This window comes from Mauremys mutica, chromosome 13, assembly GCF_020497125.1.
Source record: "Mauremys mutica isolate MM-2020 ecotype Southern chromosome 13, ASM2049712v1, whole genome shotgun sequence".
Classification (NCBI taxonomy): Eukaryota; Metazoa; Chordata; order Testudines; family Geoemydidae; genus Mauremys; species Mauremys mutica.
Window position 1 is genome coordinate 22,361,211 of NC_059084.1, and position 18,193 is coordinate 22,379,403.

The following is an 18,193-nucleotide window of genomic DNA, read 5'->3' on the forward strand; positions in this document are numbered from 1 at the left end:
AGAAGCCGGGAGTGGAAGACAGGGGAGGTCACCCCACAATTGCCCTGTTCTGTACACTCCCACAGAAGCAACGGTCAGAGACAAGATACTGGACAAGATGATCATGGTCTGACCCAGTCTAGCAGCTCTTATACTCTTAACCCCCAACCTCTATGATCCAAAGCCAGCAGATGCAGAGATACCGAGGTCTTTAACAATATTGCTGGCCTTTGTCCTCTTCTAGCATCGAGACTCAGTAAGGCAGAAGTCCAGACATATTGTGTGAGAAATGAAAGTATTTCATGTCACTCACAGCTGGGCCATCAGTTTAAAATATACAGAACAGCAATACGAGTGGCTGTCACCTACCTGCCACCACCAAAGGATGCCAGCCAGGCAGCAACTAACTTACCACTTATGTCATAGGATCTAATGGACTAGTTTTCATAGTACAAAACCACCAGTTATTCATAATTGGTCTCATAGTTAGCATTCTCCAAGAAGCCAATTATTAGTGAAACAGAATCAGGGTTGAGAAACTGTGGCTCAGTAGCGGGGGCGGCTGTAACCCAGTTAAACTCGCAGAGTGAAAATACGTATACGTAAGTCAGTCTCCAAAGGATTACTATAGGTCTGCCCAGACCCACCTGCCAAGGGTCAGACTGGGATTCCATGCACAAAAGCAGTGCAGTGTATACTGCTTTGCAAAATGCACGACAGAGATATGAAAGAGACCGCTCTACAGGAAATCCAATCTATCCCAGACTCAACCACTGTCACATCCATTAGGTACAATACGCCTTTATGAGGGGCTAAAAGGAATACAAGAAGGTATCTCAGAGAGAACAGCCATGGGAGGACTTTTGGGGAAATTCCTTGCAGAGCAGGCCAGGTTACCTCTCCCCCCTCCACCATACACACACCTTAAACCCCTGTGCGGAAGCCAAAGGAGCCAACCTCCGTCCCTATCCATGCCCACCTTAAGTGTGCGACTACCACTACACTCCCCAAAGGGGGTGGGATGGGAAAAGGGAGGAATACACCAGCTGGCAGAGCTGGGGGAGCCCACGCTGCCACATGCAAGAGAGGAGAGGGCTCCTACTCAGACAGTCTAGGCTAGAGATTAGAAGCCACAATATAAACCTGCATTGGCAGAGCTAAGATGAAACTCAGCAAGGTTCCAGGCATCTCCACGTATCCATGTAAGTGCCAGTAGACTAGATACAGCTTCTGCTACGATAGGACAATACTCCGGTCAGCAGCTGCCGGGGTTGTTCTCTTGCTCCTTAGCATGGGAATTTCAATTCTAGTTTTCAGTACAGTTAGTCAGAGAAATTTTTCAGACAGTTTCCTTGACCACAGACAGTGCAGTGGAGCTAGATTAAAGTCACATACATGGGAGGTGACGATTGTAGTACTGGGCGACAGGGGAAGGCTGGAGTAAATACAACACGTTGCTTTAGGGGAAGGCCAGGTCAGGGTATATTCTGCTACTGATAAGTATCCCAATGAATGGCAAACATTGTCATAGTTTAGCTACTATGGCAGGGGATTGGGAGTCCAGCTGATTGGGGTTCTATTCCCAGCTCTGACACCGATTTGCTTTAGGACCTTGGGCAGGTCACTCCACCATCCTGTGCCTCAATTCCTCCATCTCTGAAGTGGAAAGAGACACTGACACACCTCCCAGGGTGCTGGGAGGCTTCTTTTATCCAGGCGTACAGCACTTTAAGAACTGCCTGCAGAAGTGCAGAGTAATAGGAATTGGTAGCTCCACTGCCATGTGGGGCAGAAGTACCCTAGGCTAAGTGCACCTGACCTTGCATGGGAGGGTTGGACAGAGTGAAAGGAGCCTCCCCCCAGGCAGGATCTAGCCTGCACCCCCATAACGTACTTGGACCATCTTCTGACATCAGTCTAAGGAAGTGTAACTTTCCACCTTAGCCTATCCGTGCTGCTGGGCCTGGTGCCTTCACTGCAGGAAATGCCAGCCCATAGAGGCAGTGCTTCTGTACAGACACCACTGGAGGTGGCCCTGCACACTGCATGGAGGTACAGCAGGTTCACAGGTTGCCAAACCATAAGGACTTTGCCAGACACAGGTGCCCCCAGCAAATCCTACCTTCCTCCACATCATTCCTCAGCGATGCCTCCAGCAAAGCAACGCTGGCCTCAAAAGACACCTTCTTGCGGCTCACAGCGCTCCTCCTCTTCTCATGCTTCCGCTTCTTGTGCTGCATCTCCTTCTCGTACTGCGCCCACTTCTTCAGCTGCTGAGCCCTGCGCTTCTGAGCTGTCCGCAGCCGCTCCAACGTGGGCACCTTATCCAGCAGCTGGAGTTCTGTCAGGAGATCTGCGTGGGCGTCCATTGGCTCTGCTGGGAGAGATGGAGGGCAGCCCCAGGATGGCCCTGCTGGAGCGATATCCCACAGTAGGTGCTCTGCGCATCAGCAGCCCAGCTCTATACTAGCATCCTGGGGCTGAGCTGTGATTGGTGCATCCTCATCTCCAAGGAGCACATGGTGGAACCTGAGAAGAGAAGGAAGGAACAAGGCTAAGTCTCCAACAGTCCCATTCAGAAAAGTCACCATTCCCAGCCCAATGGAAAAAAACCCTCTCCTGATAATAGCTACCATCTTAAAGAGGCCTGCTTGGTGTGCTGCTCCGTCCCCCTCAAGTGACACCGAGACCATCTAGAGATTAATCAGTCTGCTACAGCCTTAGTGAAGAGGCATGTGGCTTGAGGCTCACACACTAAGCTTGAGAGGTCCCAGGTTCGATCCCATCCACCAACAGCCAGAATCTGATGGTGTTACACCATGTCAAGGCTTTTAACTACAAAACTCGGTAATGAGGTGTGGAATTGTCACCTGCCAGCTGGAAGGGACCTAGTGAAACCCACTTGAAGATGTCGTAGTTTTAGTTGGGGCGAATTGCACATTAGAGCACCAGGAAGCTCCCTGAGGCCATGACTCACCTATGGGCTCCTCTGGCATAACACAACGTATCCACTTAAGAATCTGACCCTGGTCAGGTCCCCAGTCTCCCTGTACTTGAGGCACCAGGGGAGTTAGTTTCACCTCTCACAGCAGCCCACTTCTTTATGACAGCTCTAGCTTGCCTCCAGCCTGATGAAGCTATTGCCAGTTGTGTTACAGTCGTTTCTAGCAGCCCCGTCGCCGATCTGAGCCCCACTGGGCTAGATCAGTGGTTCCCAAACTTGTTCCGCTGCTTGGTGAAAAGCCCCTGGTGGGCCGGGCCGGTTTGTTTACCTGCTGCATCTGCAGGTTTGGCTGATCACGGCTCCCAGTGGCCGCAGTTTGTCGCTCCAGGCCAATGGGAGCTGCTGGAAGTGGCGGCCAGTACGTCCCTCGGCCCGCAACGCTTCCAGTGGCTCCCATTGGCCTGGAACAGCGGCCACTGGGAGCCGCGATCGGCCGAACCTGCGGACGTGGCAGGTAAACAAACCGGGCGGCCCGCCAGGGGCTTTCCCTACACAAGCGGCGGAACAAATTTGGGAACCACTGGGCTAGACACTCTACAGACACATAGCAAGAGTCCCTGTCTTGCAGAACTTACAACAAGGTAGTAAGACAAAGAGCAGAAGATAAAATAGAGGCACAGAGCACGTCACTGGCAGAGTTAGGAACAGTATCTAGGTCTGAGACCCAGTCCACTGCCCCAGCCACTAGACAAAGTGGCCTCAAGTGTCAAAATAAGACAAAAGCTAGAGATTGGAGACCTATGAAGACACCCAATTCATCCCCCGAGGCCAATGCAGGACAGACGCACACGCAGTGACAATCAAGGTGCCAATGTTACCTTGTGCTCTCCTCACCTCTGTTTGTTGTATCCACCAATGACTTCACCTTACTGCCATTGTACACTGAGGCAGGGCCTGTCTGCATTGTGTGTGCAGCACCCAGCACAGTTAGGCTCCAAATCACAAACTGGAGCTTTAGAGGTGCTACCACAAAACCAAATGCAGCTAAGTGTTTTGCTGCCACAGACCTAATGCATTGGGAAACTGTTTTTTTAAGTGACAGGATTTTTATCTCCTAACCGCTTGCAGCCCAAAAGGGATGTGACAATGTGGAGATTTCACACCTGAGCCTGCACTCTGAACCAACTAGCTCCCCCTGGAGACAGCTGACTGGGATAATTAAAGATAATTAGCTAATCAGGCTGATGGGCTGGGTGAGCAACCAAGCCAATTAGCCCATCAGCTTAAGGCTAATCAAGAGGCCCAGGAAGGAAATGCCAGGAAGAGAGGAACAGCCATACTCAATATACTGCACATCCCTCTACAGAAGATGAATTTGAGATACAGTTAATGAGGCACAAACAAGTTGCCTCAGTGATGAGCTAGTTTCCGCTAAATGTACCAATACACAGCCTATAGGGTTGCAAAGTCCCAACCTAGATCCAAAGCCTGTCAAAATTAAGGTATATTTACAGGCCACTATGTTAAAGCCTCATATTAAAAGAGCTGGTCAAGTTTCCTATCATCAGCCTTCCCTCCAAACCTCATCCAGGCAAGTCTGACCACATAGATACTGGGGATTCGTTATGCAAAATTTGCAAATGCCTGAAAATTTGGAGGGTTGTAATCAAATGGTGACGGAAGCTGGCAGGAACATTCCTTGCTCACCCGCCACTTCAAAACAGAGAAAGATCAGCATTGCTGCTAAGCAGAAGTGGTGCTAAAAGCCTCAAAGCCCTGTGGGACAGACAGCACTTGCAAAACACAAAGGCAGTCTGAAACAGATCTAGTAAGTCCTCGAGGCAGCTTCAATCATAATCAAACCAAACTATGTAGAGGCATGTGCCTCTGCTAGACCTCAATCCCCTTTGGATAACACAAGCCAGTCCAGCCAAGCATGATTTATCCATGGCCCACAAAGATGTTTCTGAAGAATAAATTCTTCCCCTTTGGAATGCACCAGATTGTACCAAATGGTGGATAGTTTCACAAGGTTTATCCATGGAAGGATACCCCTTGGCCTCTTACAACAGCTCTATCATCCCCATCCACCTTCCTGCAAATACCTTTGATAAAAGATTCAACCCCTTCTATAAATACCTCCGCAGACTCTAAACAAGACATTCCACTTCCTCTGCAAGTTACTCAGGCTCAACGCTGGAACCCTGCGTTCCAATACAAATCTAACTTACAGGAGAGCCAAAGCATGTAGGTTGGTCCTGGGCTGCTCTTGTTGAAAGAGTCACGCGCAGAGACACCAGAATAAGGCCTAAGTGCTGCTTGAATGGCACATGTGAGCCTGAGTTTGTGGGCTTCAGTCGGAGTGGAACACAAGGTCAAAGGCACCTGAGCGTAGTACATAATTCTACCCTTCTGAGAGCATTCCTTGGAGGGGTCTAGTCTAGCAATGTTTTAGCTAACCCTGAAGATTTGAAAGCTCAGTGTATTTAATAACTGAATGGTTTAAGAGGTAACAGCAAGGGCCACTTCTCGACGTTGCCAAACAGAAGCCACTTTTCACGATTGTTTAGTAAAAGTTCCGTCCATCCCTACAAAAACGGCTCAAGCAGCAAGGGCCTGATTCTGCAGGTCTATTAAAGCAAGTGGAAGTGGAAGTCAGTGGGTCCGCTTGCCTGAGGCATAGCTACTCCCAGGAGGAAGTGCCAGAGGAAACAAACAGCACATTTAGAAGGCATGGGAGGGGGGGAAGCTTGCTCTGTCATTGCCTGGCTTTGCCTGCTCTCTGAATAAGTTTTAGTCTCCTGTAGCTCTTACACTGGCACAGGAACAAGAAACAAACAAAACAGAACAGAGAGACCTGTGAGAGAAGACAAAGAGGCTGTGCTTTGCCAGCCAAGCCTCGAACATGGCTTTAAAAAGCAGCGGCAGCCTGCAAGTTATTGTGAGGCAGCCGCGACTACTAGAAATACTAGATCCTCCTCGAGCACCAGAGACCTGCTATAGGTTTACAAGCACTGAAAGGTGGCAGAACTGGACCTATTTCCGTGCTACTCATTAGAACACTGTAGTCCACAAAGCCCCACATGGATCTTGGCTCTGCAGCTCAGGCTGCTTGTTTTCAAATGACCTAGTTTCTTTCACTGTGCAAAAAAAAAATAAATGGTTTTTTTTGCACGTTGATTTTTCTTTGCACAACCTGGTCGGTCTAATTATAGCACAGCCATGGCAAGGCCTAAATGTTCATTTTACCTGTAAAACAGCACAGGAGTCGGACCCAGCTGCGTGGGTGTCTGTGGTTTACAAAGCTTCGCATCTTAGTTTCTTTCTCTTTTTTTCCCCTGCCTCTGACCCAGCTTTGTTTCCATGAGCTCAGCAGCTCTGTTTCTTGAGAGGTGCAGAGCACATCCTGCAAGCCGCGAGCAAACCACAGCATCAGGAGAGAATAATGATCCTACTGCAGGTGCCAGTCAGAAGGAGGGACGCTCGCTATTTTATGCCACTCATGTGATCACTATTTTCATGATGGTCTATCAAAAAGTAACCCAGCTGCTCCAATAGGGGCCCCAAAAGTAGGTCCTATGTCTACCTCCAAGAATCTTTACTAAGAGCATGTAGGTGCTGGTACTTGTGATCATGTCCGATCCCACAATGCAACCAAAGCCCACGTTTTGTGGGCATTCTGGCCCACCTCTTGCAAATATGCGATTAGTCCCCCTGAGTTCCATGGATCCACATTAGTATCAAGTGACTCACAGACCTTGCAGGATCAGGGCATCTTCCTGTAAAGTGGCAACTCCCTGAGCCACAAGCAAACAGCCCCTCCCCTCCCCCCCGCTTTAACTTGCGACATCGTTTAGCTGAACAAAGAGAAGGTGAAGGGGTGACTTGATGACAGTCTGTAAGGATCTACGTGGGGAACAAATCTTTACTAATGGGCTCTTCAATCTAGCAGAGAAAGGTATAACATGATCCAATGGCTGAAAGTTGATGCTTTACAGATTTAGGCCTGGCCTACAATAAAAAATTAAGTCAACCCAGGTATGTCGCTCAGGAAAAATCCACACCCCTGAGCAACGTAAATTGAGCCAACCCCTAGTCTGCTCACTAGCCCCCACATTAATAAAGTAAAAAGTAATCACCTATGATCCAGCCACACAGAGGGACAGTCAGTTTGATTTTTTTTAAAAACAAAAAAAACAAAAAAAACCCACTGACTTTTCTAATATTTTTTTTAAACTATTTATTTATTTACTTGGAGGGTTTAACAAGTTTACAAATCCTCGCCATGTAAATATCAGAAACAAAACAATCATTACAACAGTTAGCTTTTGTTTGCAGAGGCATTGGATAGGAGTATACGCACCAGATTTAACACGGTGTTATGATATTACAGAATGAGCATCATTACAGCACTTATATGCCATTGCTTGTGATTTTATTCCATTGCCATGAGATCTCTATAAACACCTATTTAACAGACCAGGCACGTCTATCATGTGTTAACATTAGAGGGGGAGAAACGATTTGGGAACACTCAGTTTTTGACAGAGCTTCCTTTAAAAAAAGGTGCGCTGAGACTTAAGTATAAAATTCTTCAAATGGCCTGCTGTTTGTATTGGTCTTTGAAGCAAGAGTGCAGCTAAGGACCCAGTCACTCAAACATGCACATGAGTAATTTTATTCACAAGTTGTCTCCTTTGAAGTCAGTGGCATTATTTGTGGGCACAGGTGTCTGCAGGATTGATCCCAAAGCCCCAGAGTGCTGTCAGTGCACAAAGAATAAGAGAACGCTCCACCCTCCCCTGCCAATTAACCCCATGTTAATCTTCTCTTGGCTGGAATCAGAAGCCGAATGAGAGAATCTATAACAAGGACAGCAGGCAAGGTAAACGAGGCAGTTTGGTTTATTTCGTTAGTATCCATTCCTAGCCCACTGCAAGGTCAGGATTTCTTCAGATCTGCCCCTCACCATTCACAACCAGTGTTCTCTATCCACAGCCTTTTCAGCACCATTCCTACTAGGGTGACCAGCTAGCAAGTGTGAAAAATTGTGATGGGGGGGGTAGGTGCCTATATATGAAAAAGCCCCAAATATCAGGACTGTCCCTAGAAAATCAGGACATCTGGTCACTCTAATTCCTACCCACCATCCAATGCCAGATGCAGAGACCAACTCTTCTGCTGTCCTTCTCCCAGGGGTGGCCAACCTGTGGCTCTGGAGCCACATGCAGCTCTTCAGAAGTTAATATGTGGCTCCTTGTATAGGCACCGACTCTGGGGCTGGAGCTACAGGAACCAACTTTCCAATGTGCCGGGGGGTGCTCGCTGCTCAACCCCTGGCTCTGCCTCCACTCCACCCCTTCCCGCCCCTTCCCCTGAGCCTGGCATGTCCTTGCTCCTCCCTCCCTCACCCCCCAGCCTCCTGCATGCCATGAGAAACAGCTGACTGGAAGGTGTGGGGAGGGCTGCTGGTGGGTGGGAGGTGCCGGGAGTGCAGGGGAGGGAGAGCTGATGCAGGGGCTGCTGATGTAGTACTGTGGCTCTCTGGCAATGTACATGTAAATTCTGGCTCCTTCTCAGGCTGGCCACCCCTGCTTTGGCTGGACGCCTGATTTTTTTATAAGGCTTTGTTGCCACTAGTGTCTCATTTCTCACTGAACCCAGCTGGTTGGTGGTGCAAGTCCCGCACTGTGGTTTGGGCTGATAGACAGGGAAGTTTAGGAACCACACAGCCTGGGAAAGTGACTGTCAGGTGGCAGGAGTTCCTCACCAGCAGTGGGAGCAGCAGCTGCCACCTGAGGCTGGAAGAGGCAGAGGGTGCTAGGCAATCTGAGGGAGACCAAGGAAGGGGACAGAGCAAGGGAGGAGTGGACAGGGGCAGAAGGGATAGAGGAAGATGTGGGCAGAAATCAAATGGGCACCAATGGAAATGGGCCAGATGTGCAAGTATAGCCACACCACTGTATGCCAGCCAGGGCCGTAAGGCATTTTGGAGCAGGTCTGCTACAGGACCAAGGAGTCTGGAAGTACAGTACCTCTGAAGCGCTGTACTGAAGGGCAGGCAGACCAGAGCCTCTTCTGCCCCTCTCTGGTGGGAGCTAAAGCTGACATGGCGCTTTTCCAAGGAGTTTGGATCATGCCAGCGTCCTACCTAATGCTCTCGTCAGTCAACCAGGCTCTGCATAATTTCCTAAGCCATGCATGATTCTTGCTGAGCACATAAGGGTGCAATGTTCGCCAGCAGTCACTGCAGGGCCAGGGTTTTGTGCACTGTTTTCTGAAGCAGTTTGTGATGCCATTAGGATAGGTGCTAGGACACCAAAGTCTCTTCTGTCTGGATGATGGAATCTGTGGCAGGAACCCTGTACTAGATGATCAGCTCGCTCTCCCCGCTTATAAATCTGAGTATTGAGCATTCTTACTCACAGGAAATGCAGTAAGTGCTGGGATTTCTTTTCTTATTCTTCAAATTTCACTTTTCTAACAACAGTCTCTCCTACCTTCAGCCATCCAACATCTTGCTCCGCCACCTCTAGTCAGAGAAGGGTTACTGCCTCGCCAGCCAATCTAGACTAGCTTCCCCTGCCTGTGACAGCGAACCCAGCTGTGAGGCCTTTCAAACACAAAGGAGGCTGGATCAGCTGCCAATATGCACTGCATGGTACACACTCCAGTGTGCCCAGGAGAGTTGCCACACCAAAGCACCTGCTCTCTAGGGGCTCCTGTCACCACCTCCCACCTCTAATCTCAGGGGATCAGCTAGTTAGAGGACAAATTCCCTCTCAGCAATGTGATGTGGAACAAACAGTGCCCCACCATTGGAAGGTTTCTAAAGTAACCAAGTAAAAAACTTAGTGTTTCCTAGCCCAGTGGAGGGTTTGCTTTTGTTCATTTAAAGTTGAACATCGGCTCCTCTGACTACGGTCACAAGCAGCCATTGGACAGATGCACCCACGCTCGTATCTGAATCTCTGCCTCACAGAACCACTATGCAACGCAGCACCACACTTAGCACCTGCTTCAAGAAGTCAAGAACCAGCAGCAGAGCTGTGGGAGGAAGTTTGCGTACTGTAGCATATGTGATACTAAGCTCAGGGGAGTGCATGAAACAAAGAAAGACTTTGCATAAGTACATCCAATTACACTGTCAAGGCACTGTAGAGATGACTAACCCTCTCAGCCCTGCTGCGCGGTAGATAACTACCATCGCTTCCGTTGTAAGGGATGGGGAAATGAAGGTCTTACAGGGGTGAGGCGACTTGCCTAAGACCAGACAGTAAGTCAGTGATAGAGCCAGGTCTAGAATTCTGGGGTTTTTAACTCTAGTCCTGTGCTCTAGCCATCAGGCAATGCTGAATATGCCCCCCTGACTATCATGGGCTCTCAACTCACCCTTAGTAGTAATTTCAGCAACTATTTCTAAGAGCTAAGTTTTATTGTGCCATGTTGGTGGGTACATTGGCACTGCCAGGTTAGCCATAGGTAGGAGTGATAATAAATTAAGTCACTGATGCAAATCAGCAGTTGTTTAATTACATCAACTAGTATCTTAGGGAATGTCTACACTACAATTAAAAACCTGAGGCTGGCCTGTGCCAGCTGACTCGGGCTTGTGGGGCTGTTTAATTGTGGTGTAGATGTTCAGACTTGGGCTGGAGCACAAATTAAATTAATGGAGATATCCTATCTCCTGGAACTGGAATGGACCCTGAAAGGTCATCAAGTCCAGCCCCCTGCCTTCACTAGCAGGACCAAGTACTGATTTTGCCCCAGATCCCTAAGTGGCCCCCTCAAGGATTGAACTCACAACCCTGGGTTTAGCAGGCCAATGCTCAAACCACTGAGCTATTTCTAGGACTCTGAAAGGTGGGAGGGTCCCAGAGACCCAGCGTCTACACAGCAATTAAACAACCCCTTAGCCCCTGCCTGAGTCAGCTGGCACGGGCCAGCCACAGGTGTCTAATTGCAATGTAGACACAACCTTGGATGCATTCAGCACCTGTCATGCTTTTGTAACTATATACATAAAGAATCATTGAAATGTAGCCATCCCTGGGGTGATGGGCAGGAGTCAAGTGGTATTAACATATTGCATAAAAATTGAGAGAAGAAATTTTGACCAGTACGTCCCTCGCCACTTCCAGCAGCCCCCATTGGTCTGGAGCAGAGAACCGTGGCCAGTGGGAGCCGTGATCAGCCGGACCTGCAGATGTGGCAGGTAAACAAACCGGCCCAGCCCGCCAGGGGCTTTCCCTACACAAGCTGAGTCCCAAGTTTGGAAAACACTGCCTTAGCTCAATAGAAGCCTGAAGAGTTTAACTAAACACTTCTCCAGAGACCCCAAGCCAATAAGTTTGGGAAGAAGTGTTTCGGTTTGGCTGTTCTTCTCCAGGGTTCCAGATTATCTCTCTCTCCACTCACTTTATTCCTAGCACTGGGGGCGAAATGCCAAGCTAGAAAAAAAGGTGTTAAATAGGGAGTCAAAATGGTTTTAAAACTGACTCTGTTAATAGAAAAGTCGAAGGGCCTTGTTTTTTTCCAACTATTCCACTCTAAACAAGAGCCGGAGGAAGCCTCTCAACATTTTCACCTCATGTTTCCTGTAATATTTATCACAGTCGGACATAAAGCATCGTTTTTCCACCCCATATTTCACCTTGGACTCACTTTCTCCACTTTCTTAAAGGGACCCTGTGCCCAATGTTCCTCCTCCAGATCAGCTTGTGTATTTGTAACTTAACTGTTCTTTTGAGTGGCACCTCCATGACGAGTGAAACAAATCGGGTGGCAGCCTCCAGTCATCTGCACTAGCTCCGAGCCAGTAAGTTTCCCAGAAGCAAAATATGGACAAAATCACGGGGATTTTCTAAAGGTTTGTATCTTTAGGGGCCAATCCTGTGTTCCTAGAACTCCCACCAAGATCAACAGCTGTGTGCTGATCAGGCCCTGAGGGTGGAATTTTCATAGATACATAGGTCTAGTCTGACCTCCTGTGCAACACAAGCATGTTTCTGGTGGGTGGTAGGAGCTATGGGTAAAATTTTAAAGTTAGATTTCATATTGGGCTTTTTATATAGAAACTCATGTCTCTAAGGAGATAAGAGTTAATAATCCATTCCTCACCTGACCACCTTTCTATCTACATGTTCAGTGCAAGCTGGGTGATGATATTTCATTCATGGATTTATTATTATGCAACATCTGTGTGTATCCTCTGGCGGCTGCAGAAACTGCTCCTTGGGCATTATGGAGGTGGATGCTCAGCAGTCTTTTATTTGAAAGTTTGCTGTCAGCCAGCATTGGAAAGCCATTGGTTTCAGCTTCGCCAGGGGCACAGAGCCATCAGGAAACAGCTCAGGTAAGAGGGTCATCAGATACGGGGAAGGGACATTTGAAATGAAGAGTTACATTTGAAAACCCAACCTTAATTTTCATTTGGGTGGGGATTAGAACCTGGGTTTGGGATTAAATCGGGAAGAGACTACATTCTAACATTCCAGCTCAGCCCCTTTCTATCCAGCTCAGAAGAGAAATCTCTTCTATTTACTGGCCTGTAGCGTAGCAGAGACTATAGCTAAAGTGCACTGAAGATGCATTCCTTTCCTGTATTAGGGCCATATCTTTTTATGCTAATTCTATGCATGAAGACACCCATTGATAGCACTTGTCCCAAGGTGACAGGCACCTTATAAATATCTACAATAGCTACACTGAGATGCATTATATATAATCACAGATCGCATATGGCCTTGGGGATGGAGAGCATGTGAAGGGCACAGGTAAGGACAACTCTAGCCTTTCCTTCCCCCAAAGGAACAAGGACATTTTCCTTCCTCTGAAGGTTAATTTCACACCATCATTTCCCTGTTGCGATCCCAGAAGCAAAGTATCTGCTATCAAAATCTATCTCCAGTATCAGATAAGCAGAAGGACCCCATCCCAGAATTCAGAGTTTACTTGGGAGAAATGGAAAGACCAGAACTGCATTTTTGTCCAAAAATTAACGAATTTTAACTGCCACTTTGCAGCAGAGCATCCTCCAGACCAGGCTGAACTGCAGTAATGAAACATTACAGGGAGTGGCAAATAGCAGCCCAGACTATGTAGAACAAAAAATAATTGAGGGCATAAGTCTCCAATTCGGTTTTTCCATTTAATTTCTTTCCTTCTTTCTTTCCAGCACATTAAATCTGAATGCAGCTTGCCAGGCCAGACACCTGCAGGGGAAGTGATCTGACCCATTTATAATCGTTTTGTATTTGTTTTTCTGGTGCAAGCGTTTTCCCCAGCACCGCAGTGGGCATGGGTGGGCTTGGTCCCAAAGCCCGGTTCCTGAGACCATATACCTGAAAATATTATGGTTTGAAGAAGGAGATTATCCAAAACAGCCTGTAGAACAAGGAGACATGAAGCAGGCCACACCAGCCTTCTCAAACCATGGAGATGGTAGGAGACAATCCCCTTTCCGTCAAGATAGACACTAATCCCCACTTAGACCAGTCTTCTTAATGAAAGCAGTCAAAGGCCCAAGCCACCGGAAGTTATTTTGACAATGACATACTAGAATACACACAGGAAACAGTCCTACTTGGACACAGAAACAAGCTGGGGTAATTAACAGGTTTCCCTTTCTAACTTCTGCAGTGCCTCAGAGGCTGCCGAAGGCTGGAATTTCCTTCCTGCACCCCCTCCCCCGGCCAGTGTTTCCCCCGGATGGTTAGAGGGGGGGCATTTCAACACGCCCCAGTCAATATCCAAAGCCTGGTCAGCAACAAAGTATCTCAAGTTTCATAGATACAGGATGAATTCCGACTTGAGATATCTACATGAAGCAAGGTGTGAAGGTCTCCGCCCATTTGCTCTCCACCCGCTAAGACAGTGGTTCCCAAACTCTGGGGCGCACCCCTCTAGGGGGGTGCAGAGGAACATTCAGGGGGATGCACGGTGGAGGGGCAGGGAAGAAGCACCGCCCAGCTCCACCCCCCAGCCACACCTCCACTCTACCCCCTGCTCTGCACCCAGGCCAGCTCTGCCTCTAGCCCCAGCCCCTCCCCATACCAAGCTCATCTGCTCAGCCAACGATGCTGTAATGGAGGGGAGGAGCACAGACAGCTTCCATTACTGGTCGGCTGGGGGAGGCACGACAGGAAAAGTTTGGGCACCACTGCACGAAGATGTCACCACCAGTGGGAACAGCTGAGCAGTGACTGCTTGAGGCCCAGATGTGCAGAGTTTCCTACAGTCATTCCTTTGCTTGACCTAAAATCTTAGCCCTGTGCGGGACAGTAGAGGCAATTCTTGGGGGATTTTTTCAATAGATATTTCACTACCAATACGAGGCCAAGTATATCCTTGTTGTAACTCCATTGATGGGATGGATTTGGCCTGGGAGTTACTCCCAGTGTAACAAAGAGACTTAAGCGACGTTCAACACCTCCCATACCGGATACTGCTGTGATTTGGAGTGGTGCTTGCGATTGTCAGCTACAGCAGCACAGGAATTTGGCCTGAGCCCCATGCAGTTTCTGGCTTTGGCTTGTAGAGGTCACTGTACAGCAGGTAGCAGCTGTAACCGATGCCTGCAGCACCAGGGCACCATATGCACTGAGTGGGGCAGAACCCTGGAGCAGGCCCACCTCCGAGCTGCACTCTTCCCAAGCTTGGCACCACTGCCACCCCGCCCACTCTCTCTCTCCTGTTAAAGGTAGGATCCCAAGGCACATCCACCTGCAGGCTGGAAACAGAAACAGTGAGTCATTGAACAGAACCACTGGGGAGGGCTCTGAATAGTGTGGGGGAGAGAGAGGAAAGTGGGAGCTGATGCCTGCCTACGTGCGTGGATTTAAAGTTGCGTTTTCAACCTGTGATTGTCACACAAAGGGATAAGCAGGGAGAGATCAAAAGCCGTGATTCATTCAGACCAAAAAAACCATGAGTCAGAACCCAAAGAATCATGAGATGTTAAAATATTTGTATGACTGTACAGTGTTTTTTTCCCTAGTTCAAGAGACACCATGCAAACACTTTTGCTTCTCCCCAGCAAGAGTGAACCAAGCGTGTAGCATGACAGTTAATTACAAATAATTCACACTTGCCACCAATATACAGCTCAGGGTATCCATTAGCACTACCTCAGCCTGTTACATCTGATGCTATGTTCTGACTCGGATCCACCCTGAATCTCTGGAAAGAGGAGATGCTGTGCAACAGCCTAGCCTAGCAAGAGATTTTGGTTCAATCTTTATTAGGCCATCTGGGGAACACAATCACAAGACCCACTGAGCGAGTGTCGTTTGTTTGTGTGCTTCCAACATGCTGTAAGATGTGGGAGTTAGTGGACTGATCTTGAATGCTAAGTTGAATATCCAAAATTCAGTCTAAATCATTGGAATAAGATAGGTGCAATCCCATTGATGTACGACCTCTGCAGGTTTTAGCAGTAACAAATTCAAAGTAAGGAATAAAGCTAATTTCAACAGGCACAAACTGCATTATGCCCCCAGAAAGGATAGTAAGACCTGCTCTACATTGTGGGGAATAGATCTAAGTTACACAACTTCAGCTAGGAAGTCGACGTACTTAGATCTACTTACCGCGGTGTCTTCACTGTGGTAAGTCGACGGCTGGCGCTCCCCGGTCGACTCCACTTGCGCCTCTCACTCCGGTGGAGTACCGGAGTTGACGGGAGAGCACTCGGTGGTCGATTTATTGTGTCTAGACTAAACACAATAAATCAACCTTGGTTGGATCCATCGTTGCCCATCGATCCAGTGGGTAATGTAGACAAGCCCTCAGTTTCAACTAACAGCATGGAGGTAATGTGGACAGGGCATCAGAAAACTAGATCTCTGTTCCTGGCTCTGCCCCTAGCCTGCTGTATGATCTTGGGTAAATCACCTCCCTCTCTATCCTGTGCCACAGGTCTTGTCTACAGGGGGAAGTTATTTTGGAATAAGGTAAGGTGTGAATTTCAAGTGCTGTAGCTATTCTGGAATGACTCCCCATGAAGATATTTTTTTAAAAAGTAAGAGTGCCTTTTTCCAGTTTAATCCACTTTCAAAGTGAACTAAGGTAAAACAAAAAATGAAACTTGTATTTGAAATAAGTGTGCACATGGGAGCTTTGCAGAATAGCTATTCCTGTCCATTTTTACATGCACAAGCCCTCTGTCTCCCTACCACCCCCCTCCCATCCATTAAAGGAAGAGAGTGATCGTATGAAAACTGCTTTTGGAACTATGGAACAAAGTGCTAAGGAAGAGCCCAGTACTATTAAACTTAAGATCTTTACTTTATACTGAAGCAAAAGCCTCCCTCTGAAAATTATTTTCCTGTTTGAAGCTTATCTGGTAACTTGCTATTTATCAAACTCTTATTTACCTTCCTTAATCCAGATCCTATCAAGTTGTTCTAAGTGTGAATAGAAAAAAAAACAAAAAAAGCCATTCAGTTAACTTCCGTAGTTCCAACAGAAGGGGGAAAAAAACAGGAAGTCCACAGAGCAGTAGCACCTACCCACCTTCCCAGTGCATGTAACAATTCCCATGAGTATAACTTCAGTTTAGCTGCTTTGAAAACCATGAGATTTGATCCTTCCCAGTTAAAGATACAGACTAAATGTTCCAACAAGGAAACAACTGAGAGTAATGTAAAAGACTGAGTATATTCTAATGAGAATGCAGCAGAAAAGGCATCGGATGGACTCAGGAGGCCTATGTTGTACCCTAGGCTTTCACTGACATAACCTGGGTAGTTGTGTCAATTCTGCCTCAGTTTCCCCTTCTGTAAAACAAGGATGCTGCCTACTTGCCTTTGCAAAATGCTTTGAAAACTGCAGCTAAACCATTATTTTAATTGCTAATGAGAACAGGACTTTTGGGTTCATTCTCATGTCTGCCACTGACTGTGGAACCCTGAGCACGTCATTTAACCCATGCCTCAGTTTACCAAACTGTGAAATGATGTACTTCAATTGCCTTATTGAGGTTTAATGTTTGTAAACCCTCTCCATCTCATCTAGTACTTACATGGCCATGATCACCATGGTATCAGGGTACCTTTACAAGACCCTTAGATGTAAGATGCTGTGAGAACAAACTATGCATTACTAAGAATCTCAGCTCAGCTCTGATAAGCTCAGCTGCTGACTGATGATTTTGAGCTCCCACTCAAGACTACACAGGTTCACTAATATCAGCTTAGATTGTCTGGTCACTGGCAGGCAGATGACAATAAGCATTTTTGTCTTTGCTACTAGCAAATAGAGGAACTTCAAAATTTTGCACTGTCTGGACAGTATATTCTGTATTAACCATGAAACATTTGGGACCTTCCACCCCTCCAGGTGGGAAAACTGTAATAAGAAATATTTAGTACTATTGATCCAAGTGTCAGAGCGCTTTAAACAATTCAGCCTCCCGTGTGAAGTAGAAGTATCCCTATTTTATACAGGGAAACCAGTGATGATACATACACAGCCTATTTCTGGTCCTGACTGTAAGTCCCAAACACAAGACGAGGTGAGTGTGGGCTCATGCTTTATGAACATGGATGTTAAACCCACGTATATGCAAATGCAGAACGTACAGCAAGAGGGCTTTTTGGTTAATTGCTCAGGGCTGGAGAGATTGATTTTCAAATCAAACATAATGGGTCTCACCTGTCTAGTCAACAGAAGTTTTGTTTTGTTTTGTTTTAAGGCTTGTTAAGCATATGGCTTAGAAGTAGTGCAGAAGTGTCACTTTAAAGAAAAATATTAAGGAAAAAATGTATGTTGCACAGCAAAAAGTGACAATCTACAAATGAATGTGCCATGAATGGGAGGAACACTTCACTGAGCAGCACAGCTGGCATGGATAGATAACTGTGCACATGTAGCAATAGATCTGTCTGTATGAATGAGCGAGCAAGCACATGGAAGGGAGATGGAGAGACAAGCAGACTAATAGAGGAAGACAGACTTCTAGTAAGATTGCAATAAGCCTCTTTAACTTCCCTAAAGGGAGAGCCAGCTGGCAAACCATTCCCACAAGAGGGTGTTATTTGACTCCGGAGCCTTGCAAAAAGTGAACAGCTGACCCCTTTCACACACTCCAGTTCACCCCTTCAGCTCTTTCAACAGGGGTGAGGGCTAGGTACGCACTATCCCATGGTCTAAATAAGCATTTACAATTGTTGGCCTTTCTGGCACAGAAGAAAACCAGCTGAGCTGTTTTCAGCTGGAAAACAAACACTGAATTCAGACTGACCATTAGCATCTTCGGAACAACCA

At 47.3% G+C, this 18,193-nt stretch overlaps 1 protein-coding gene across 1 annotated transcript in view; it reads right to left on the bottom strand.

Annotated features, from left to right (window-relative positions):
• The window catches only part of PPP1R16B (protein phosphatase 1 regulatory subunit 16B), a 77,643-nt gene extending 75,195 nt beyond the window's left edge, over positions 1 to 2,448 (bottom strand). Inside the window, exon 1 of the mRNA XM_044986309.1 lies at positions 2,102 to 2,448. Within this exon, the coding sequence (XP_044842244.1) occupies positions 2,102 to 2,348 (247 nt within the window). The 5' untranslated portion in view covers positions 2,349 to 2,448. The remainder of the gene's footprint in view (positions 1 to 2,101) is intronic.
• Between the last annotated feature and the right edge of the window lie 15,745 nt (positions 2,449 to 18,193).